The following is a 21,269-nucleotide window of genomic DNA, read 5'->3' as shown; positions in this document are numbered from 1 at the left end:
CCTGTACATGCACAGGTTTGATGTTGAGTTTTCATAAGCTGCTATTTCTTTCTTGGCAAACACAGCTTACACTACAGTTTTAAGATATTGCCTTTCTTGCACTCGAAGCCAAAGTGGTCCCTTAAAAATGGCCAGGGGTTAATTTCTCTCCAGAGCAACTCAGAATTCGATGGACTTTCGCACTCAGCTGGGTTTGCATCGGTGACGGACTTGTCTGCCTCCATATTTCTTGTGATATTAGTGGTAGATTGCTCTCCAGCCCATCATTCACTCCGGTATTTTCTGGTGTGCAATTTTTTTTCCTTGCATTTTTATTTACATTTTTACCCAGTAACGAATGTGATTATAAAATGTAGCGAAGTACAATACTTCAAGCAAAGTGTACTTAAGTAAAAATAAAGTTACAGAGTTTAAAAACTACTTAGTGCAAGGACACAAACTACTTAATTACATTAACATGGTTACTTTCCACCTCTGCCTTTAAGTAAAAAGGAAAAAAAGTTAACATTTGTAATACGCTTAAAGTATATTGTAAAATAAAATGTAATGTATAATTAATACAGTAATTCCAATAATTATATTACTCACCCCTAAATGTGATTTTATTTTATTGCAGTTGAATCAAATAGGGTACCAAAGGCACTGTTGGGGCTCTCAAAATTTTACATTAGTCTTGAGACTTGAGAAATTATTTGACGAAGCTCAAATTACTTAATTTGGATGTTGTTCATTCAGTAATTAACTTTACTTGAATAAAGATTTTTTTTTTCTGGCCAGCTCAAACGTTGATGTTACATTTAGAAAGTTAAGGCACTATAGAACAGCAGAATCTCATATAATGTATTACAGGGTGAAGATAACTTGAATTCTAAAGTTTCTTTTTCATTTAGTTAAAGTTGAATACAACAAATGGCAGTTAAATATCTATTTAAAGCCCCTGGAAACACATTTTGGGGTAGGCGATATGGCAAAAATACATTATGTTTTTTGTTTTTCTTTTGTAGGATCGATTTTATCATGGCTCTTTTTCATGCTGGTTTTTAACCTCTTAACACTCCAATTTCTTTTTTTAATTTCCACCAGAAATGACATTCCTAAATCTTCAGGCAGTGAATAAAAAAGAGGCAATTTTAAGAAGTAATGTTACTGAAAAGCCTTCCGAATTTTTAAAGATATTGAAATAAATCTTTAGTGGTCAAAATATGATTAAAAAAAACCAAAACATACTTTTCTAAATTTAATTTTGAATCTTCTTTGGAATTTTCAAAGACCCCAAACTCTTCATAAGGAAAATTATTCATTTTACTGCAGAAAAAAACTGTATTATCAAAGCTTAATGGCAACATTTTACATTTTATTTTCTTTGACAAACTAATTTCATGCACGTCTCAAAATGGCTTTTTACCCTCACTAAACAGGAAAAAAGTTCTGACTCACCTAGATTTATTCTGATATTTAGTCTTGTTTCTAACCCAGTACTCTTCCTCTTTAAGGCCAGATGTGTTGAAAGGAGGGAGCTTTCCCCGATTGACTGTAGAGTCAGGGCACCTTCCTCACTCCTCTCCTGTGTTTAAATGGTCTCAGTAGGGAAAGGACAAACAGCAAAAGGGATCTATGCCTTGAAAACTTATTTATTGTTTTGATTGTTGTTTATTTTGTTTGCTTTTGCCATATAAAACTCTGCGTCGTCTCTCGCAGTGCATGTTTGTTAGGCACTGAAACATGGTTGCTTCCCCGTCTCCTTGGTTGAGCATCATTCCTGATTGGTCTACAGACTCGATTGATGTGTCGTTAAGCAGAGAGCCCAAGCTACACAGCCATAGCAAAGATCCACAGGGAACATATATTTATTTATTTATTTTATTTTTTTTGCAAGCACTGTTTACCCAAGCATGAGGATTACTAACAAGTGGATTGACAGACTCAAATTTGGTATGACCTGTGTGTGTGTGTGTGTGTGTGTGTGTGTGTGTGTGTGTGAATTGCTTGTGGGCTCTTCAGGCTTTGTGGCGCCACAGTTTTGTGGGTTTTTTGTGGAGATCTCATGTATGGAATAACGAATTCTCTTGGTTTTACTTCAGTAGTCATACATTTTAGAGTACTGACTTACATTATCAGTCTGCCCATTCAACTGATGTGAAGTATGTAAACAACTTAAGAACTACAGCAGAATGAATGTGCATGTTGTGTTGCCATGGTAACATACACAGCATTCTGTTCTCCAGTGATAGAAAGCTGCCAGTCACACACGGATATTAGTATATTGGACCATGCCCACACCTTACTCTGAGAGCTCTGAGGAGTGTACTTTGGTCATTTTTGAGGAGAGATTTGTTATATTTCTGTTATTTTCTTTTACTTTTCTGAATATTTCACATAACACCCAATTTAGAATTATAAAAAATTCTAAATGTCTTCCCAGGGGCTTTAGTAACCTCGCTGCACTGAAAATTCAGATGTCAAGTCATGTACAATAATAATAAAAAAATCGGTATGAGAATGGGATTCGTAATGAATATATTGAATTAATTGAATCTCCCTGTTGTAATTTCCATCATAGCAGACACTTGTATTTATAAAAAAAAAAAGTAATTTATTGCTTGATTTTAGAAATTAAACTAATCCTTTTTAAGGTATAAAATGCTGTTTTGTTGATTGAAGGAAAACAAAATTAATTCAATCCAATACTGTCACAAATTTTGCCTGACAGTACTAAAATAATAAATAAATACATCCCACAAAATACACATTCCTTGAAGAGCTGCAGAACTGATAATAGTAATGTTATGCCTTTAGGGCTTTGTTTACATCTGTTTTTGAAAAAGATTAATGCATGACCATAAGACTCTGTTCACACATTTTTAGAAATTGTTTTAATGCCTTATAAAGTGTCTGCCATGCATATGGAAGCTGTACCTGTATATTAGTAAATTGTGCCCATGCAGTATTGGATTTGGTGTTTTGTTGTGCGTCTTTTTTTTTTTTTTTTTTTTTTTTTTTTTTTTTTTTTTTTTGGGGTCTTTTTTCCTTTTTTGCAAAGGTAAATATCATTTCACTCCCTCTTGTGTGACCCGTTGTTTGTGCCATTAGTGAACTGTGCTCTATCTAGAATATTACAAAAAGAAATAATATAGTACTGTCTGGCCGATTTTTACATTTATTTGTTAATTTTCTGTTACCACTTTATCCAAATCAGGTTTGAGGTGGGCCAAGAGTCTAGCCATTATTGTAGGACTGTGCAGTAGATCTCAGAAAAGTACTAAAATATCTAAATGACTGCATCTCATCAGCCCCCATAATAAAATAATTGTGAATGAGTGTGGGAACAGAAAGTGCAATTGTGCCATTTCCACATAAAATATCATCTTTACAGAATCTAATTTCATATAGTATCGAGGTAGTAGTACTAAACTTTAAATATTTAAAATTAAAATATAGTGAGGAACAGAAGTTAATGTGTTGATTGTGATTTCAGGGTCAGTGGGGGAAACAAAATCACTGTCAAAATCTAACCTGTCTACCAGTCCGAATGTTTCATTGAGTTTGATTGATCTATTGCTTTTTAACCTCTTTTTAGAGACCAGTAATTAGAAAAAATCAAACCAAGGTTGCAAGGGCCAAAGCAGGACACCGTTCCGAATTTCAGTGCCCTGAGTGTCAGAAGGTATTTGTTCGTTCCTGTTGGCTGTCCTTTCACCTGGAATCACACAAACGGGATAGTGCATTTGTCCATAAAAACCAAAAGCAGCTTCGAAGTAACAAGATGAAAAAGACAGTAACCCCAGTCTTAAAAAAGGTAGCTACAACTTTTTAATATTTGATATCTAGAGCTTCAATGTAGTGCAAACATACTATATCACCTTTTTTATTATTTAACTTTTTAAATTATTGTTACTTTTTTAGTATTGAAATGCAAATTCAGGAGGAGTAAGTGCATGTAATATGTCAGTTGAATGAACTGCACCTAGCCTTTTCATCATGTTAATCTTGCATCTACTGATATACATAGTTACTCATGTAAATTGAACATTTGCATGTCATCATTTTCATGATTAGCTTACCTTCATTTTTTGTTATTTGTAGCTGACAAAGGACAAAAGGACAAATGACATTAAGAGTCATTTATTTAAGACACAACCAAAAAGTGATGTTTTTCCACATAATGTCTCTCTGAATTCTTCTCGTAAGAGGCCTCGGCGTGCCATGTCTCAGGTTGGTGTTATTTTGTAGATACCATTCCCTGTACAACCACAATGCCCTTGATGTTGCATCACAAAAAACAAACAAAGGTTATCTGATGGGGTTATCTTTGTATAGCACATGCTTTAAAAGAGTGATTAAATTTACAAAAGTTTAGCTAGAATTCAGAGCTGTTGCTTTACAGACAACCAAATGCTAATGAAAATAGAAGTAAATGTCATGCCAATGAAGTACACTGTGACTCTCTTCATTCCAGACATAGCTTAAAACAGTATCTCTGCTGCATGCAAAATTTTGAGTCTTGCCGTACACATAATTAAAACCGTCCTCTAAGTTTTTTAATGGGGGCTCATTCCTTTTGTGTTTTATTTGCCCAGATATCTATCCTTACTGAGTGGTAGTGCAATGGAACACAGACAAGTCTGCCTTTTTATTTAATCAAATCATCACATCTTTTTATCCCTCTTTTTGCTGTTTCTCTTCAAAAAGATGTTTTTTCATGGGTCTTTCAGTAATGACAGTGCTTATAGGGGCCTGAACACATAAATCTCAGGAAAGGACATTCTGCATTGTGAAAGGCTTCTATTCAGATTCACCATTCAGATTGATGGAATATATACTGTAAATTGTTCTATGTTGAATTGTAAATGGAACAAAACAAAAACTGTGCTTGTGCTGTTAAAATCTTATAACAGTAGCCGAATTTTTTTATTTTATTTTTTATTTTATTTTTTTTATTTTTTTTAAGTATAGTAATAGCAGCTGATAATTTTGACACTCAGTCCGGCAAATGGGACCTGTTCCAGCTGGACCCTCTATAAACTCATTACACACAATTAATAGAACTGACAGTTGATAAGTCCCAGTGTTACAAGATGACATTATTCCTATCTGTGTGTGGGATATATTATTAGGCAGTATGTTTTTCAAATTGATGTGTTAGCAACAGGAAAAAATAGGCAAACATAACGTTATGAGCAATTTGGTATGGGCAAAACAACAGGGTCAGAGCATCTTCTCTTGAGGTGTTCCTGGTATGATCAAAGCTCCACCTCACTGCTTTCAAGACTTGAAGCATCTGCTGCTGACGTCTTAGTATCCGACAGTGGTGGGCATTGTACACAAACAATGTTAGATTAGATTCAACTTTATTGTCACTGTGCAAAAGCCAATGAAATGCAGTACTTGATTAGGTAAACCGTTATTTAACCAGGCAAGTCATTACGAACAGCTTCTTATTTACAATAACAGCCTGGCAAAAAGCACGGCCTCTTGGAAAGAGTTTGTGTTGTTAAATGATAGTGTAAAGTCTGGCTTAATTCTTCTGTCAGAAGGAATGCAGCAATCCAGAGGTTTGTGTCAACTTTAAATTATAATTTGTTCCAGAAGAGAAAGTACAGATTTTTTTTTTTTTAAATGAAGAAACATTCCATTCCATGCAATATAATGGGTTATGAATGTGATATTGGTAATGAAACCAGTTAATATGTTTCAGTTAGTAAATTACTTTCTCAATTTACATTCTCAATACTTAAAAAAATGTGTAATACAATATGAACTGACACTACACACAGTCTAAAAAGTCTCATTTTCTGTTTTATAAAATTACAGTGAAGGTTGAGAGGAGTAAAACAATAGTTGGCCATAAAATAATGAAAGCGCTAAAACATGGCAGGAAGAGCAAAGGTTATATAATTACAGATATTCATGCGTTTTATTTGTGTAGATCATGTAATATGAATGAATACTAAATTCCTGTTCTCAGTAACAGTGACAGGTATGCTACATAAGTACGTTGATGTTTACATTTAGTTTGTAACTGTCGACAACTGATGTCAGATACTACAGGACACCACTTGGATTGTAACAAAACATACATAGTCAGACACTTGGAAATGAGTGATATTTCCCCACATACTTATTCACATCTCAGAACTTCTTATAAGGGGTGCTACTGTGCCTTGAATCAGTGACTTTTAGTGACCTTGTTACTGCTAATATAGTTTGAGAAAAGTTGGATGATGGGAACGATGGATTTTTTAACTGTAATTGTTTCTGCCATTTAATTCTTTTTAGCTTTCAAAAGGAGCTGCTGAGACAGAAAGGGGGAATAAAGAGCTACAAGACAAGACAGAAAGAGGTCCTAAACATCCAATGAAAAAGATTTTTGAACCCAACCGAATCACCCTGGAATCAGAAGGAAAATCAGAATCAAGAATAAGTTGTAATAAATCTGAAAGAATAACAGATGAATCCAGTGAAATCACAGAGGTATCAAAAATAATCCCTGAAGAGCCAGAAGGAGAAGCAGAACGTAAAAGATCAAAGAAAACATTCCCATGCAAAGAGTGTGGCAAAATTTATATGATTCCTGGATGGCTGAAAGCCCATGAAAGGATGCATGAGAGACAGAAGATGCTGAAGGACAACCAAAGACAGAAGAGGAGGAGGAAGATGGAAAGACCTATACAAAAGCGCAGAAAAGCAGTGAAGGAGAATCTTGTGGAAGAGATTGTGGTGGAAAGGAAGCAAAAGAGAAAAATGAAGCTCATAGAGAGGCAGCACAGCCTTGAAAACATAGGGCCAACAAGGAGCACAAATGGAGCTGGGAAGGTAGGTTTGGCTGTTCCTGTCTAGGGTAATCATATCTGAATAAACTGTGAATTCCATTACTTAATAAGTTTAAAAAAATCTTTAAACAATTCTTAAGGGGATGCTTTGCTCAAAGTACCACAGTGAGTTAACACAGGCCTGTTCAGAATGGCTGGTATCAGAGACATTTCCTTTTAAATGACAATGAGCTACAGCTCAGTTCAGTGTGATAGTCTAGCATTAAGGAGTAAGAAGCCATTTTCACTTGGTTCTCCATGTTCTCTTTTCATGTTTTCACCTTACTGTTTCTCTTTCTACCCTTAAGCCATTGATAAAGGACGAGTCATCTGGTAATCAGTCTCCCAGAGCAAAAAAGAACTCTGGTTCTTTTATTTGCACACACTGTGACAGAGCATTTGGTAGAAGGAACTGGTTAAATCTACATATGCTCAGCCACAGGCAAGCAATGAGAGACTTACAGAAAACAGAGAATGATGAGCCAGAGAAAAGTCATGATGTACAGGTATTTGAGATTCAAGATTTCTTGTATGTTTTATTTCGATTGCAATTTTTTTTGTGTGTGTGTGTTTTTGTTTTGTTTTTTTACTTAATTTTCTCCCCACAATTTCAGATGCCAAAAGATGATCCACAGACTGAAGATTCTAAAGTTCAAAAAGAAAAAGACAGAGAGAATGGGTCATATGCCTGTCCCATTTGTGCTAAAGTATTTCGAAGAGAAGTGATTCTGATGATGCACATGCAGATCCACTCGAATGAGAAACCATACTTCTACAGACAACGTAAAAAACAGTTTTACAGTGACCGGACAAGGCCCAGAGTTGCCAAAACCTTCAGCCAGGAGGTAGGAGAAATTCTGTGAAACGCATGATAAGCAAAAGACTGCATGTCACAATGACACCACTGAGGAATGTTTGTTTTGAAAATAAATTGTCACTGTCTAACACTAGGATTAGAACAGAACATGTCATACATTCAGCTTTTTATTGAACAATTGCTTGTCAATAAAAAAAAAAATCACCTCAATGCCTTGTCGAATCACCAGATCAGTCTGGAATTGAGCATTTGGATTAATTTTACTGCAGTTTAAACGGCGTTCCCTGAGAGTTAATGCAGTATTTTAATGGTATCCCTGTAAGACCATCTTCACACTGGGTAAAAGTGGACTATATCTGATTTACTGCCCAGTCTTTTTAGTCATTTTTTTAAAATGTCATTAGTCAGGAAGAAAAACGGTTAACCACTTATGCTTTTCCAACAAAAATCTGTTCCCTGTCTTGTGTTGTACTTTAAGACTGACTACTCCCATGTGATGTCAAAGAGACCTTTGCAAGCTACTACTTTGAACAAAGCTGTAGATGTACTTACATTATATCCAGTTCATTTCAATTGGGAATTTCTTCACATCATAAGGCATAAATGGTGTATGCAGCTCACAAATACACACACCATCTGAGAATTTTCAGTGAGGTAAAAGTGAACTGATGTTCATTGCATTTAACCAGTCAGACACAAGCGGATGGAACCTCTGCTGGTTTTGACTGGCATGCAACAGATTCTTTACATTTTCATGACCTCAGAGTAATGCCTAGGTGGTGAGCTGAACCATGCATCAAAAATTGCTGGTGGATGCCTACTGTTAATCAACTGTTCTGAACTATGTTTATAGACATTCATCAGGTTTTCTGGTGAATTTCTGTTTCATCACAATCCATGATTTAAACAAGAGACATATAGAGCAGTGAAGTCTGCTGGATTTTATTTTATTTTTTCATGTAATACTTTTTAAAATAAACTTGACTTTTGTATAGCTGTTAGTTTTATATATATTTTTTCTTTAGTGTGTTTGTTTACAATGCCTGCAGTTGTCTCACTTGTCCTACAAAATAAGATGTAATGAAATGTAACCAGATTTACAGACATCTGAGGTGTCTGAGCAAAATTATAATGAAAATGATACATAACTGTGACATAAATACACAAGTAATAAAGTTGTATATTATATATATATAACCTCTATATAATCAATCATTGCAAATAATCTGCACATTGTGTTTTTATATATATATATATCTTCTTTTTTTTTTTTTTTAATGACTCGTTATCGGTCACTCATCCATGATATGCTTTTCAGACATGTCAAAATACAATGCTTCAAGGGTTGTTGTATTTTTTTTTTTTTTTTTAAATTGCTGTTATCACTGCAGCATCACTCATGCGGCACATATGATCTCACAAGCAAGTGCTGGGTGATGCCTCTTGCCAAGATATGGGCCCAATTATAAAACAACAAAGTAAATACCTTTTTCATACAGTGTGGACATTTCTCGTGTAAAGAATTACTAATGATCAACTTTCCTCCTTGCAGCCTGCAATAGAATTCATTCATGAAAGGGAAAAGGATGGAGGATTCACATTTTCTAGGAATAAGACTTCTCCAGTGTTCCAAGAGGGCACACATGCTACAGAGCCTATGGAAACTGGTCAACCTCATTCAGTTTGCACTGGCAGAAAATTCAGCCGGCTTCCTCTGCAGTCAAATGGTGCTTCTTCCAGCCACAGCTTGAATCATCCAAGAACTGGTTCAGAATCAGACAACCATGCCTTAAGCCACTTGAGGTTGCAGCCTAGAATTGTTCTAGATCCAATTATAGCTAAATCAAAGACCTGGGCACTTTGTGAAGAGGATAATTCTAGATCAGTCAATTCTGAAACTTGTGTCAACAAACTTCACCAAATCCGTGACATAAAAACAGTGGATGGTGCTACAGCAAATACTATAGGTTACTCAGGGAAGCACCATCTTTCTCAAACCCCACCTGAAAACATGAATGCTTGCTATGATATCCAGAGTATGTCTGGTGTAAAATGCACTGTTATATCTGAGACAGATGATCCAGATATTCTTTTTGTTAGGTTAGATTTGGATGGTAAGTCTTGTGAAAATACATCCTACCCTGAAAATGTGCTTGGATACATACCACCAGGGGACCAGCAGACCACAGAACACTATGACGGCAGAATAAGAGACAGACTTGAACCAGAGCTGGTTGCAGTAGAAACTGAAAAATCAGGAGCCCCTGTTTGTGACATCATCTCAAGTATGAAACCAGATTCTGTTTGTTCAGTTAATGTCTCCCTATCCTCTGAGTCTGAAAAAGGCAACCTTGACCAATGCATTGCTGGTGTACCTCCAACAGCAGTTTCAGAATGTATGTCCTCTGGTTCAGCTACTTGCTGCATGGGAATGAAGCAGGATTCAGTCTGTGTGATCATCCCTAATGATGATGATGATAACTGGTTGCATATATCCAATAATCTTAATGGCAAGGAAACAAACGGAAATAAAATTCAGACTGGACAGCTGAGTGTGAAAGACGGCATCACAAATCAGTTGGCCCAGTTGTCTTCCTGTGTGGAACCACTGAACGGCACTTTATGTCGAGCCAGAGACCAAACTGCACCTGAAACATTATCAGCTACAGGAACAATTGAAAGTTCTCTTCCCAGCACTTCACAAAAGTCTCCTGACCTTGCCTCAGATGTAATGACTGTAATTGATATTACAGAAGAAACAAATGCTTGTGATGGGCTACTAGCTAACAGAGAGGAGATATTAACTAGCTCTAACCAGCGAACAGAGGAAAATTTCAAGGTCCATAAGAGCTCCCCTACCTGTACTATATGTGACTTAAAATTTGCAAGTCTATCTTCCCTGTCACGTCATATACTGGAGCACTCTACTTCTGGAAGTATCAGCAAGGGATCGTCCATCGTCAGGACACTAAAGAAAACAATTAAGAACCAGGAGACAAATATTAAACAAGACCATTTTCAGGTATGCATCTCTGTTGGAGGGGAGAATTTGACTAAGACTTAAAGTTTTTTGTTGTGCAGCATGAGCATTTATTTATTTATGTTTTAATAAAAAAAACACTGCTATTTAGAGGTAGAGAACAAGGTCAGAAAACAGTTAAATATGTGAGACCTTTGAGCCTTCAGAAGGCATTGCAAGAGAAACTGTTGTACTACTGTAATGTAGCCACATGGGCTTGGCAATCTGCACAAATTTAGAGTCCCTACTGAGTTCTCTAAGCCAAATTTCAGATTGCCCAAAAGACAGTGGACAATGTGGTCATGAATCCAGGTTTCAGCTTGTATTCATGGAGGTCAGGGAACCGATATAAAGCAACTTTGCTGGAAGTGGGATTTTTACCAATTTGATGAAATGCTGATTTGTCTTTTGTTTGTATTCTTTTTAAATCGTCCTGTTCCTGAAGTCATCAGAAGTACATGGAGATGATGCAACAGTCAGCTCTGCACCAGTGGAAGCAAAAACAACAAAATCAACTGGGGGTCACTTAAATGTTAACCATTACCAGAACCCCAAAGAAAGCCCAAAACCATTGACTAAGTGCAGAGGATCAAAGGAGTCAAAGGAAACTCTGTACTGCCGATTTTGCAAGAAAGCCTGTAGAAAACTTGAATTGCACCTCCAGTATGATCACCCAGAAGAACCTGAGGTGATGGAAGCACTGCATTTTACCAAAACTCCTGAAGAGAGGATGGAATTATTGAGCCAGCTTTGCAGTAAGGAAAGCTCAGAACTTGGTATCACAAACACACTGATTGATGAAGACCTTATTAATTGTCTCTTCTGTCAGGGATCTTATCAAAGGAATCAATTTTGGAACCATGCGTTAGTATGTGAACAGAAACAACCAGAAAAAATGTTGACTCTGCCTGAAGATGACAGAAGTGTACATACTCAAATTACTAGCTCAAATACAAGGCCCAGCAGAGCACCAAATTACTTTGATTTAAAATCTGTGTATCCCATTGATATTAGAGCACAACAGAGTCTTCCTGAATCACTGAGTGCATCATCACCAGAAGTTAATCCCAGCACTATGCAGTCTTTTGGTGGAATGTTGGAGCAGATTGCCATAATTGACCAACATGATAACCACTGATTCAAAAAGTCTGATTCAGAATAAAGTCATTTTTATGTTTAAGATCCTTTTGAAGATGTACAGAAAATGACACAAAAAATGGAACTCTTTGCATTCACATTTTTGACAGCAGTGAATGCAGAACCCCTAACCTACAATCAGGTCGTCCAGTTTTGTTATCAAAAAAAGATGCATCGAAAAGTCATGCATACCAGCAATGGAACATTTTCATGTTTAAGGTTGTGTCACAAGTGACATGGAAAAGATCGGGTGTAACTTTGATTTTAGTGTTCTTTATTCATGTTCCAGCAAAATAGAAATTAACCAAAACAGAAGTTAGACATACCCATGTTAAGTTTTAATTACATATAGAATAAACAGTATACATGCATGTATAGTAGATTACTAGAAAAACTGTTATATGTCCCTGGCATTCTAAGAAAGAGAAAGTAAAGTTTGAGTTAAGTATTATGCTGCTATTCTCATGGCGTTCAATGTCTTACTACTTTCAGTATTTGAATTTATCTTTGGACTCTATTAGCGAATAATGACATCTTACTCCTCACGCTGGCTGCTGTTTGTGACCAACACTGTAAATAATAGATTATTACAACTTCATCTGTTTTGCTGTTTATTTAATGAGATGCGTCGTGTTTAAGGTAGACTTGTACTTGAAGAGTTCTTGGTTTTACATTTCAATAATCCAAATGGAGAATATAAGATGTTTGTAGTATTCCTTAAAGAAAGTGTAAGATGTGTTCCACAAAATACTGCCAAAGGGTAGCATTTATAATTACAATTAGTCACAAATAAGTTTTAAAGTGCTTGTTTGTAACATATAACTAATTCAAAATTGTTATTCTCCCAGTCCTTCGTCTTTTTATGGTAGCTGTGGTGTAATTTGACCCCCAAAAAAGATCACTAACATTGAAATCCCTGTCGTCTAAACCAAACTCACATACTTTTCAATATTATTCCCCAAGAACAAAACAAACTGAACAGAAAAAAAAAATGGATGCACTTGCTTTTGAATTGCTTTTTACTTGATTGGGACCCATAATGAAAGCTGTGATAAATTCTACTTGATTGTCATTTTCAAACTACTTAATTTTTTTTTTATAGTTTTTTGTTGAATAACATGAGAATTGTCATTTTTAATACTATGCAAGGGTTACCATAAATTGACAAAACAGGAGAATGTTTTAATTTTGAATTAGTGTTACACAAAACTTGCTTTAACTTGCTTTAAAACTTTTGCACACCTAATATTTAGATATTTAGGCCTATATATTTTGTCTTTATTATTTTTAGCTCCCCCCCCCCCTTCCACTGATATCAAAAAAGAACTTTCTTTCTAAACCTGCCGCTTATACTTAATTTGTGGCTGTCATTAGCAGAGAAAACCCTTTTCCAAACCTGGATCACAAACCTTCAAACCAATTTTGAAAACCGCAAAGTGGAAAATATCAATTTTAGATTATAAATAGTTGCTCTCACAGCATCTCAAACTACTGTACAATACAGAGCTAAAGGTGTCAAATATTATGACGAGCTGTAAATAAAGGAAACTGGATCAATCGGAATAATCAGGAATAATTTGTCCTTTTCTTTTACTTGAATTCTCTGTATACCGTTCATATTTTTCGCTTCCTACCTATTTTTGTGTTGCAGGCATCAATTAATTTCAGAACTTATAAAATACAATCAAAATGATCATCCAAATCATTAAATATTTTCTCCAGAATTTTATTTAACTAACAAAAGTATTATTAACCTTCAGTAACAGTCTATCACAAGGCAACAAATCTTGACCGAAAATACATAAAATTAATAAGCGTAAGCTTAATGCTTAATTTACAATCTAATACCCTCCCAACAATAGTCTTGTCAGTAGTGTAGCCAAACCTTTTAGTCAGTGGAATGGTCTCCAGCTCTCTGGGGTACAATGAAACAGAACTAGCAGTATCCAAGATAAGGTGACAAATGCAGAATGAAGCGGACAGGACACGAAGCTCTCAATCAAACACAGGTAAACAATTTTGTAGTTATTTCTTTATATATGATGAGTGTGAATATTTAATTTGCTACAATCATGTTTAATGATTTGGTTATAAATGTTCAGGTAATGGAGAAGTTGTCTTCATGTAATGTACACACATTAAGTACTATTCTATTTTTCCCCCCCTTCCCCAAAATATTTTCTCTACTCTTTGGCTATTCTTTCCATTAGTATCTCCTGCCAATCTAGGAAGGAGAAAGGTAGGATCTGTTTCCTTTTATATATGTAAAGTGCAGCATGTCACCGGACATGTAAACACACTTGGAAGAAAATACGTCCAGCTAATTTAGTTACATCAGCTAATCAATTCTTGTACTGACTTGTATCAAATTGAGTGATGAGCGGGAGGAAGGTCAAACAAGATTAGGTATGCTGCCTAAATGTAGGGTCAAAATAATTTGTGCCACTCTGAAGCCCACAAATAAACGTAATGGATTTGGAACAGTTGTAATCAGTTTTCTGATAACCATTGCATGTGAGTTGGTTGATTTGCTTTTTCAGTTTACCTTCATTTTTTTTATTTTTACTTTTATTATTTTTGTTTCCATATAAAGCCAACAACAGTGGCTAAAAAGCTTTCAGCTAAAAATGGAAGCACGTTGCTGGACAACGAAACTCTCAACTGCCGTCACTGCAGAGCAGTCTTCTCCAGTGCATTTCACCTACGCAGACATATGTATACACATACAGGTCAGTAAGAATATATGCAGTCAAACCCATCTTTTCTAATATGCATGTTGTAATATTTCCAGATTTACATGCTATATTTGTATATCATACCGTTAAATAGTAAGCTCTTGCAGATGAAAGGTTTTACTGGAACAGGAAGTATAATTTGTCATTATGTGCAAAGTTCTTAATGCTTCCTGACTATCAGAAGCCATAAACCTTTTGGATCTACTTTCCCTCTGTGCAGAGTGCATCAAGAAATGATACCAACAAAATCATGTGTGACATTGCCCACTTTTAATAGGTTGGCATATTCTGGACGGTCCCACTGTGCTTCATGTATTTGGACTTATAAAGCTGTGATATCTCAGGAGTTGTCTTTCACCATTGTGCATGGAATGGTTTGTTAAACCTTTTTTGTCGCTGTCTGCTGTATTAAGCTTTTCCAACAATGGTGGTCCAGAACTATGCTTCCTAACTCAGAGGTGCTTTTTGGGTATCCTGTCTCTCTCTTGTAGCACTAAGCTTCATGGAGTAAACTTTTGTCTAGAGACAGGTATCGTTGCTTCATCAAGCATGCCTTTGAACACGGTTCACACAAAAAAGTGGCCTCCACTCTGCAGCTTATGTCTCACTCAGAAGTCATGTTCACTCAAAAGTCATTACTACTGCAGATTGCACTCATCCTGCCTCATGCTTTCACTATCTGAGATCCACACGGATCATTCTGTTTTTTGTGCTTACTCTGGAATTGCAGTTTGTGTGGTTGAAAGCTAAACAAGCACATGCTGGTGAGTGATAGCCTCAGTATGGCTAGGGCTTGCACCATAGTTCGTGCTTATCCAGCTACTCACATGGAGCACAGCTTACTGCAAAGCTCAATTTTTCGCTCATGGACATGCTTCGTTAACCACTATTTGGTCAGCCTTAACTGAGCTGAGGTTCAAAAAAGGTCAAAGAGCAAAAGAGAGTCGTGCATTCAGAGAGCCTGTAGTGGCAAGGCATTTGCTGAGGTATTCACCTCTGCCTCGTCTCGGGTGTATGCTGTTGCAGATCCTGTCTTGGCTGGAGTCACATACATTTGGTGGTCCACAGCATTGATTCTCTTGTAGCTTCCTCAGAAGAGGCAATACACCCAGAGAGCCGATGCCTTAACATCCATGCAGATGCATGCATGATGTTCTTGTCAAACTTAAAATCATGCTGCCTCCTTTCTGAAGCACCACAGCATCTGCTAATAGCAGGGGGTGGGGCACCTATCAATGCGAAAAGGGAGAATACATGAGATGGTTGAGGCTACACTCCATGGTTTTTGGTTCATGACCCAGAAAATAGCACTGCTCAGACTACTAATTGTGAGCAGACCCTTTAAAGGATAGTGGTTTGTTGGTATAATTTCTCAATTTGCACTCTGAGCAGGGGGAATAGAGGCTTTGCCACCTTTGACGGCCATCCAGAATTCTTACACCCCAGTTATATTGTAAATACCATTAAGTTGCCTTTAGGTTGGTCCATTTTCACAGATGGGAACACTTGTATAATTCCTTGCTCATGTTGGATGAATGAATTATGCCCACATTTTTATATTGGTAAGATACGTTGTTGTAAAACCTTAACTCTTGTGCAAACCACAAATAAACTAGAAAACAGCTCTTAATATTTAGGTGAGATCATTCTGGGGCTTTTTTCATATAAACTTTTTTAGTTTTTATTCCATCTCCAGGAGAGGGACAGTCGAGTATGGACCAAATTCTGGCAAAAACGCACCAGACACTACCGGACAATGGAGAGAAGTCAGCACAAAGCAAGCTCTGCAAACAGGTGTTGTATTAGATATTGCTTCAGATTTTAATTGGAGTGTAAAGTAAAACTGTTGTCTCAAATGTGATGTAAGAGGTAAATCTCTTCTATGGAGAAAGATTACTGTGGAGAGGAAAAGAAAAATAAATATAGCCCAGTCTGTGTCTCATGTTCTACAATTGGTACAAATGTTTTTGGTTTTATATATATATATATATCTCATGACTTTTATATTGAGATGAATACATTTGTTTACAGTCTCAAATTTAATATGTATTTAAAAGTATTGAATCTATTTGTGGATCATGTCACTTGCCTTTTTTCTGTGATGTGTTTTTTTTCATTGTGGGTTTTTGGACTTAAACACTTTTTGCATTTCAAATGAGCAAGCTTAAAGAGCACAAATTAAACATTTACTGTTTGCTATTGATAGAAAGGTGTCAGAAAACTTTGACTGCTCTAAGGCTATGCAAACAACAAAACAAAGTGCCCATGCTGACCCCTACCTGCTGCTGAAATCACTGACGTGTGTGTGCATCAGAACTGGACCATGGAGCAATGGAAGGGCCAATAACTCTTAGTGCACTTGTTACAGAAAACATTGCTTGAACAAAGCTAAATGATGAAATATACAGATTTCAACTGTAATAATCTTCTTCCATTTAATTAAATCCTTTTTAGCTGTCCAAAGGAAGTGGTGATGAGAGTGAATGTGTTATGGAAGAGCTACAAGACAAGATGGAGAGAAGTCCTAAACATCCAATGAAAAAGATTGTTGAGCCCAACAAAATCACCCTGGAATCAGAAAGAAAGTCAGAATTCAAAACAAGTTGTAATAAATCTGAAAGAATAATGAATAAATCCAGAGAAATCGAAGTGTGTTCAAAAAGAATCCCTGAGCCAACCGGAAAAGCTAGACGCAGAAGATCAAGGGAACCTTTCAAGTGCCAGGAGTGTGGCAAAACGTATTTGTTATTTGGATGGCTGGAAACCCATGTGAGGATGCACCAAAGAGAGAAGATGCTGAAGAAGAACCCAAAACATGAGGAGATTGTTGTGGATGGACCTAGACAAAAGCGAATGAAAATGGAGATAGAGAGTCTAGCGGAAGAGATTATGATGGAAAGGAGGCAAAACAAAAACTTGGAGCTCGTAGAGAGGCAGCATAGCTTTAACAACATAGGGCCAACAAGGAACCCACAAAAAACTGAAAAGGTAGGTTTGTCTGTTGCTCTATAAAATAATCAATATAATTTTACTAAAGTATGAAATATTTTACTAAACCTTTTTTTTTTTTTAAATAACCATTTATTGCAAGTAAATATACATTAGGGTTGAGATTGTATCCATCTGTACTTCAAGGGATCAGTAATAAAAAAAAAAAAGACGTATTTGTGATTTAAGATTTATTGTATGGTTTATTTAAATTTCCATTTTTTTGGACAATTTTCTGCTCACAATTTCAGATGCCGCAAGATTATCCTAACACCAAGAAATATACAGTTAAAAAAGAACAAGATGGAGGAAATGGGTTTTATTCCTGTCCCTTCTGTGATAAAGTCTTTCGAAGAGCAGTGATGCTGATGGTGCATATGCAGATCCACTTGAATGAGAAACCATGCTCCCACCAACCACCTAAAGAACATGTTTACAGTGACCGAACAAGGGCTGGAGTTGCCAAACTCTTTAGCAAGGAGGTAGGAGAAAGGCTGTGAAACACATAAGCAAAAGACTACATGTCACAGTGACACCACTGAGAAATGAGTTTTTTTTTGTTGTTGTTATTTTTAAATAATAAATAAAATTGTTGCCACTGTCCAAAACTAGGATTAGAGTGGAACGTGTAATACATTCAGATGTTTATTGAATAATTGTGTGCTGTATTAAAAGCAAACAAACAAAAAAAAAAACGAAATCACTTCAATGCTTTGTGATGTCACCACATACATCAGTCTGGAATAAAGATTGCTTCCTTTGTTCACTGCCACGAATGAGTTATTAGTGTAAGACATGCTACGTTGTACATTGTAAAATGACAAATAATTGAAAATTACATTAATTAAAATGATCAAATTTTCTTTTCGTAGGCTGAAAGAAAAGTCAGTGATGAAAGGGAAAAGGATGGAAAACTCACATTTTCTAGGAATAAGACTTCTCCAGTGTCCCAAGATGATCATACAAGTGTTGGTAGAAATTTAAGCCTACTACCTCTGCAGTCAAATAATGCTGCTTCCAGCCACAGCTTGAATCATCAAAGAACTGATTCAGAGCCACTCGTCCATGCCTTAAGCCACTCTAGGTTGCAGCCTAGAATTGTTCTACAACGAGTTATTCCAAAATCCAAGACCTGGGATCCTTGTGGAGAGGATGACATTAGATCAGTCGGTTCTGAAGCTAGTGTCATCTCTGACAAAAAAGCAGTGGATGCTGCTACTGAAAATGCTGTGTTTAACTCAGGGAAGTGCCATCTTTCTCAAACCCTGCTTGAAAACATGAATGCTTGTTATGATAGCCAGAATGGTACGCCTGGTTTACAGTCTACTGTTATATCTGAGACAGACGATCCAGATATTCTTTTTGTTAGGTTAGATTTGGATGGTAAGTCTTGTGAAAATACATCCTACCCTGAAAATGTGCTTGGATACATACCAGCAGGGGACCAGCAGACCACAGAACACTATGACGGGAGAATAAGAGACAGACTTGAACCAGAGCTGGTTGCAGTAGAAACTGAAAAATCAGGAGCCCCTGTTTGTGACATCTCAAGTATAACTGAACAAACAGAATCTGGTTTCAATGTCTCCCTATCCTCCGAGTCTGAAATTGGCAACATAGATCAATGCATTGCTGATGTACCTCCAACAACAGTTTCAGAATTGAACTCCTCTGAATCCTACTTCATTCCTTCCATGCCGCAAGTAGCTGAGCCAGAGCCAGTCTGTATGAACATCTCTGATACAAATCATGGCGATGATGATGATGACAAAAGTAACTGCCATCATAAATCCAATAACCTTGATGACAAGGAAACATACACAAGAAGTAAAATTCAGATTGGACACTTGAGTATGAAAGACACCACCACAAACGAGTTGGCCCAAATTTCTCCCAGTGTGGAACCACTGAATGGCACTTTATGTTGTGATACACAAGACCAAGCCAGAGATCACACTGCACCTGAAATATTGGCAGATACAGAAACAGATGACAGTTCTCTCCCCAGTTCTTCACAAAAATCTCCTGACCCTGCCTCAGATGTTGTGACTATAACAGATATAACAAAGGAACAAAACGCACGTGATGGCCCTCCAGCTAACTGACAGGAGATGGTAGATAGCGCCGACCAATTCCAAGGTCCATAAGAGCACATCTACATGTATGATGTGGTTTAATATTTGGTAAAAGCTGTTCATAATATACCCTTATTCATACTTTCATACTAATTTTGTTCCAGAATCTGTAATTGACAGTGCACAAAACAACTGATTCTGAAAGGGGAAGGCCTCTAAATTGAACCAGGTTGTTCTCTAGTTTTGTATAGTAGTTTTATTGTTATTTTCCACACTTGGTATGTTTGTTGTGTTTTATAAGGACTGTTTTTGTTTTGCTGTGAGCATCCTTTTAAAGACTGTAGAAGTTATTGGCTGTAATTTTCTGATAATCCAAATGAACAGACTCTGGTGTTTAAAGTTCCTTGTAAAACAGCAAAATCCTCAGGCATTAATAAAAAAATGTTCACACCAATCTATGTTTATTTTAGGTCAAGGATTTTTTTTTTCCAAACTTGTGCCATAAAGGATTTCTTTGACCAAAACCTGGTTCAAATTAAAAAATTTCAGAACACATAAAAACCAATTAAAACCAAGAATCTGCTGAGTGCGAACCTTTCTTGCAAATCTTATCCTCAACTAACAAACGTAAATACTTTTTCTTTTTAACTGACCAGCTTGAGTGTATTATTTAAAAAAAATATAGATGACAAAAAATATAATAATAATTCAGACAGGCACACAGAATCACTTGGTGCAAGGCAGGAACACACCCTGGAAGGGGTGCCAGTTTTTGCAGGGTGACACACACACACACACACACACACACACCCCTATGAACACTTTTGAGTCACCAGTCCATGTACCAACGTGTGTTTTTGGACCGTGGGAGGAAACCGGAGCACCCGGAGGAAACCCACACCGACACAGGAAAAACACACCAAACTCCTCATAGACAGTCACCCGGAGCAGGGATTGAACCCACAACCCCTGGAGCTGTGTGAAAGCGACACTACCTGTTGTGCCACCATGCCCCAATGTTGCAGCCACTTTATTTTAAATTATACTTTTTAAAAATTCAAATACCAAGGACTGCAAATAAATTTTCTGCCTATTCTTTGTTTAAGCCTTATAAATCTTTAGCTACTCAACAATGCATGGTGGACACTGATTCCTTCTATTAATGAAAATGCTTAGCAGACTGAACTGTACTGCTGGAAGGCCAGTCAAGTACACCAGCTTTGTCTATAAAACCATGGAGTTGTATCACATGCAGAAGTAGATCTGACACTTTTTGCTGAAATAACCATAGATTTTGGGAAAAATATTACACTGATTGCAGCATATCTGTGAAATCCAAATATATACTTCCACATCAATTGTATGTGGTAGTCGCCAATGTCTAATGACATACGTGTATCTCCAAAAATAGTAACATTACAGGAGAGGGAAAATTCTTAACCATTAATGGAAATCAATGTAAAAAATAAAATATTTAAGTAATTTCAGAGAATTTCTAATGATCCATTCGTCATTTTTTTACACAATGTTAAGAACAGTTCCTGTGTTTTTCATTGGAAAGCAATGATATAATCCTCCATGCCCTGGACGCTGATGCGCAAGTCCTTACAGGGCCTGATTCTCTTAGTTCCTGCTTATTGTATGCCTTTAATTCATCTGCATTTCTTGGAATGTTTCTAAACTGTAATG

At 36.5% G+C, this 21,269-nt stretch overlaps 1 protein-coding gene across 3 annotated transcripts in view; it reads left to right on the top strand.

The window, feature by feature from the left end:
- The window catches only part of zgc:66474 (uncharacterized protein LOC327500 homolog), a 28,935-nt gene extending 8,853 nt beyond the window's left edge, over positions 1 to 20,082 (top strand). Inside the window, exons 4-10 of one of the 3 annotated variants that reach the window (XM_066641731.1) lie at positions 3,578 to 3,796; positions 4,084 to 4,212; positions 6,277 to 6,813; positions 7,118 to 7,315; positions 7,424 to 7,654; positions 9,179 to 10,648; positions 11,091 to 13,254. In XM_066641731.1, the coding sequence (XP_066497828.1) occupies positions 3,578 to 3,796; positions 4,084 to 4,212; positions 6,277 to 6,813; positions 7,118 to 7,315; positions 7,424 to 7,654; positions 9,179 to 10,648; positions 11,091 to 11,783 (3,477 nt within the window). In that variant the 3' untranslated portion in view covers positions 11,784 to 13,254. Of the gene's footprint in view, positions 1 to 3,577; positions 3,797 to 4,083; positions 4,213 to 6,276; positions 6,814 to 7,117; positions 7,316 to 7,423; positions 7,655 to 9,178; positions 10,649 to 11,090; positions 13,255 to 14,375; positions 14,512 to 16,213; positions 16,312 to 16,971; positions 17,506 to 17,756; positions 17,988 to 18,377 lie in introns of those variants that run through there. The other 2 variants (XM_066641733.1, XM_066641732.1) reach the window with 2 other exon arrangements.
- The last annotated feature ends 1,187 nt before the right edge of the window (positions 20,083 to 21,269 follow it).

This window comes from Hoplias malabaricus, chromosome 13 (genome assembly GCF_029633855.1).
Source record: "Hoplias malabaricus isolate fHopMal1 chromosome 13, fHopMal1.hap1, whole genome shotgun sequence".
Lineage (NCBI taxonomy): Eukaryota > Metazoa > Chordata > Actinopteri > Characiformes > Erythrinidae > Hoplias > Hoplias malabaricus.
The sequence above is the reverse complement of the archived record's forward strand: the minus strand, read 5'-3'. Positions and strand labels throughout refer to the sequence as shown.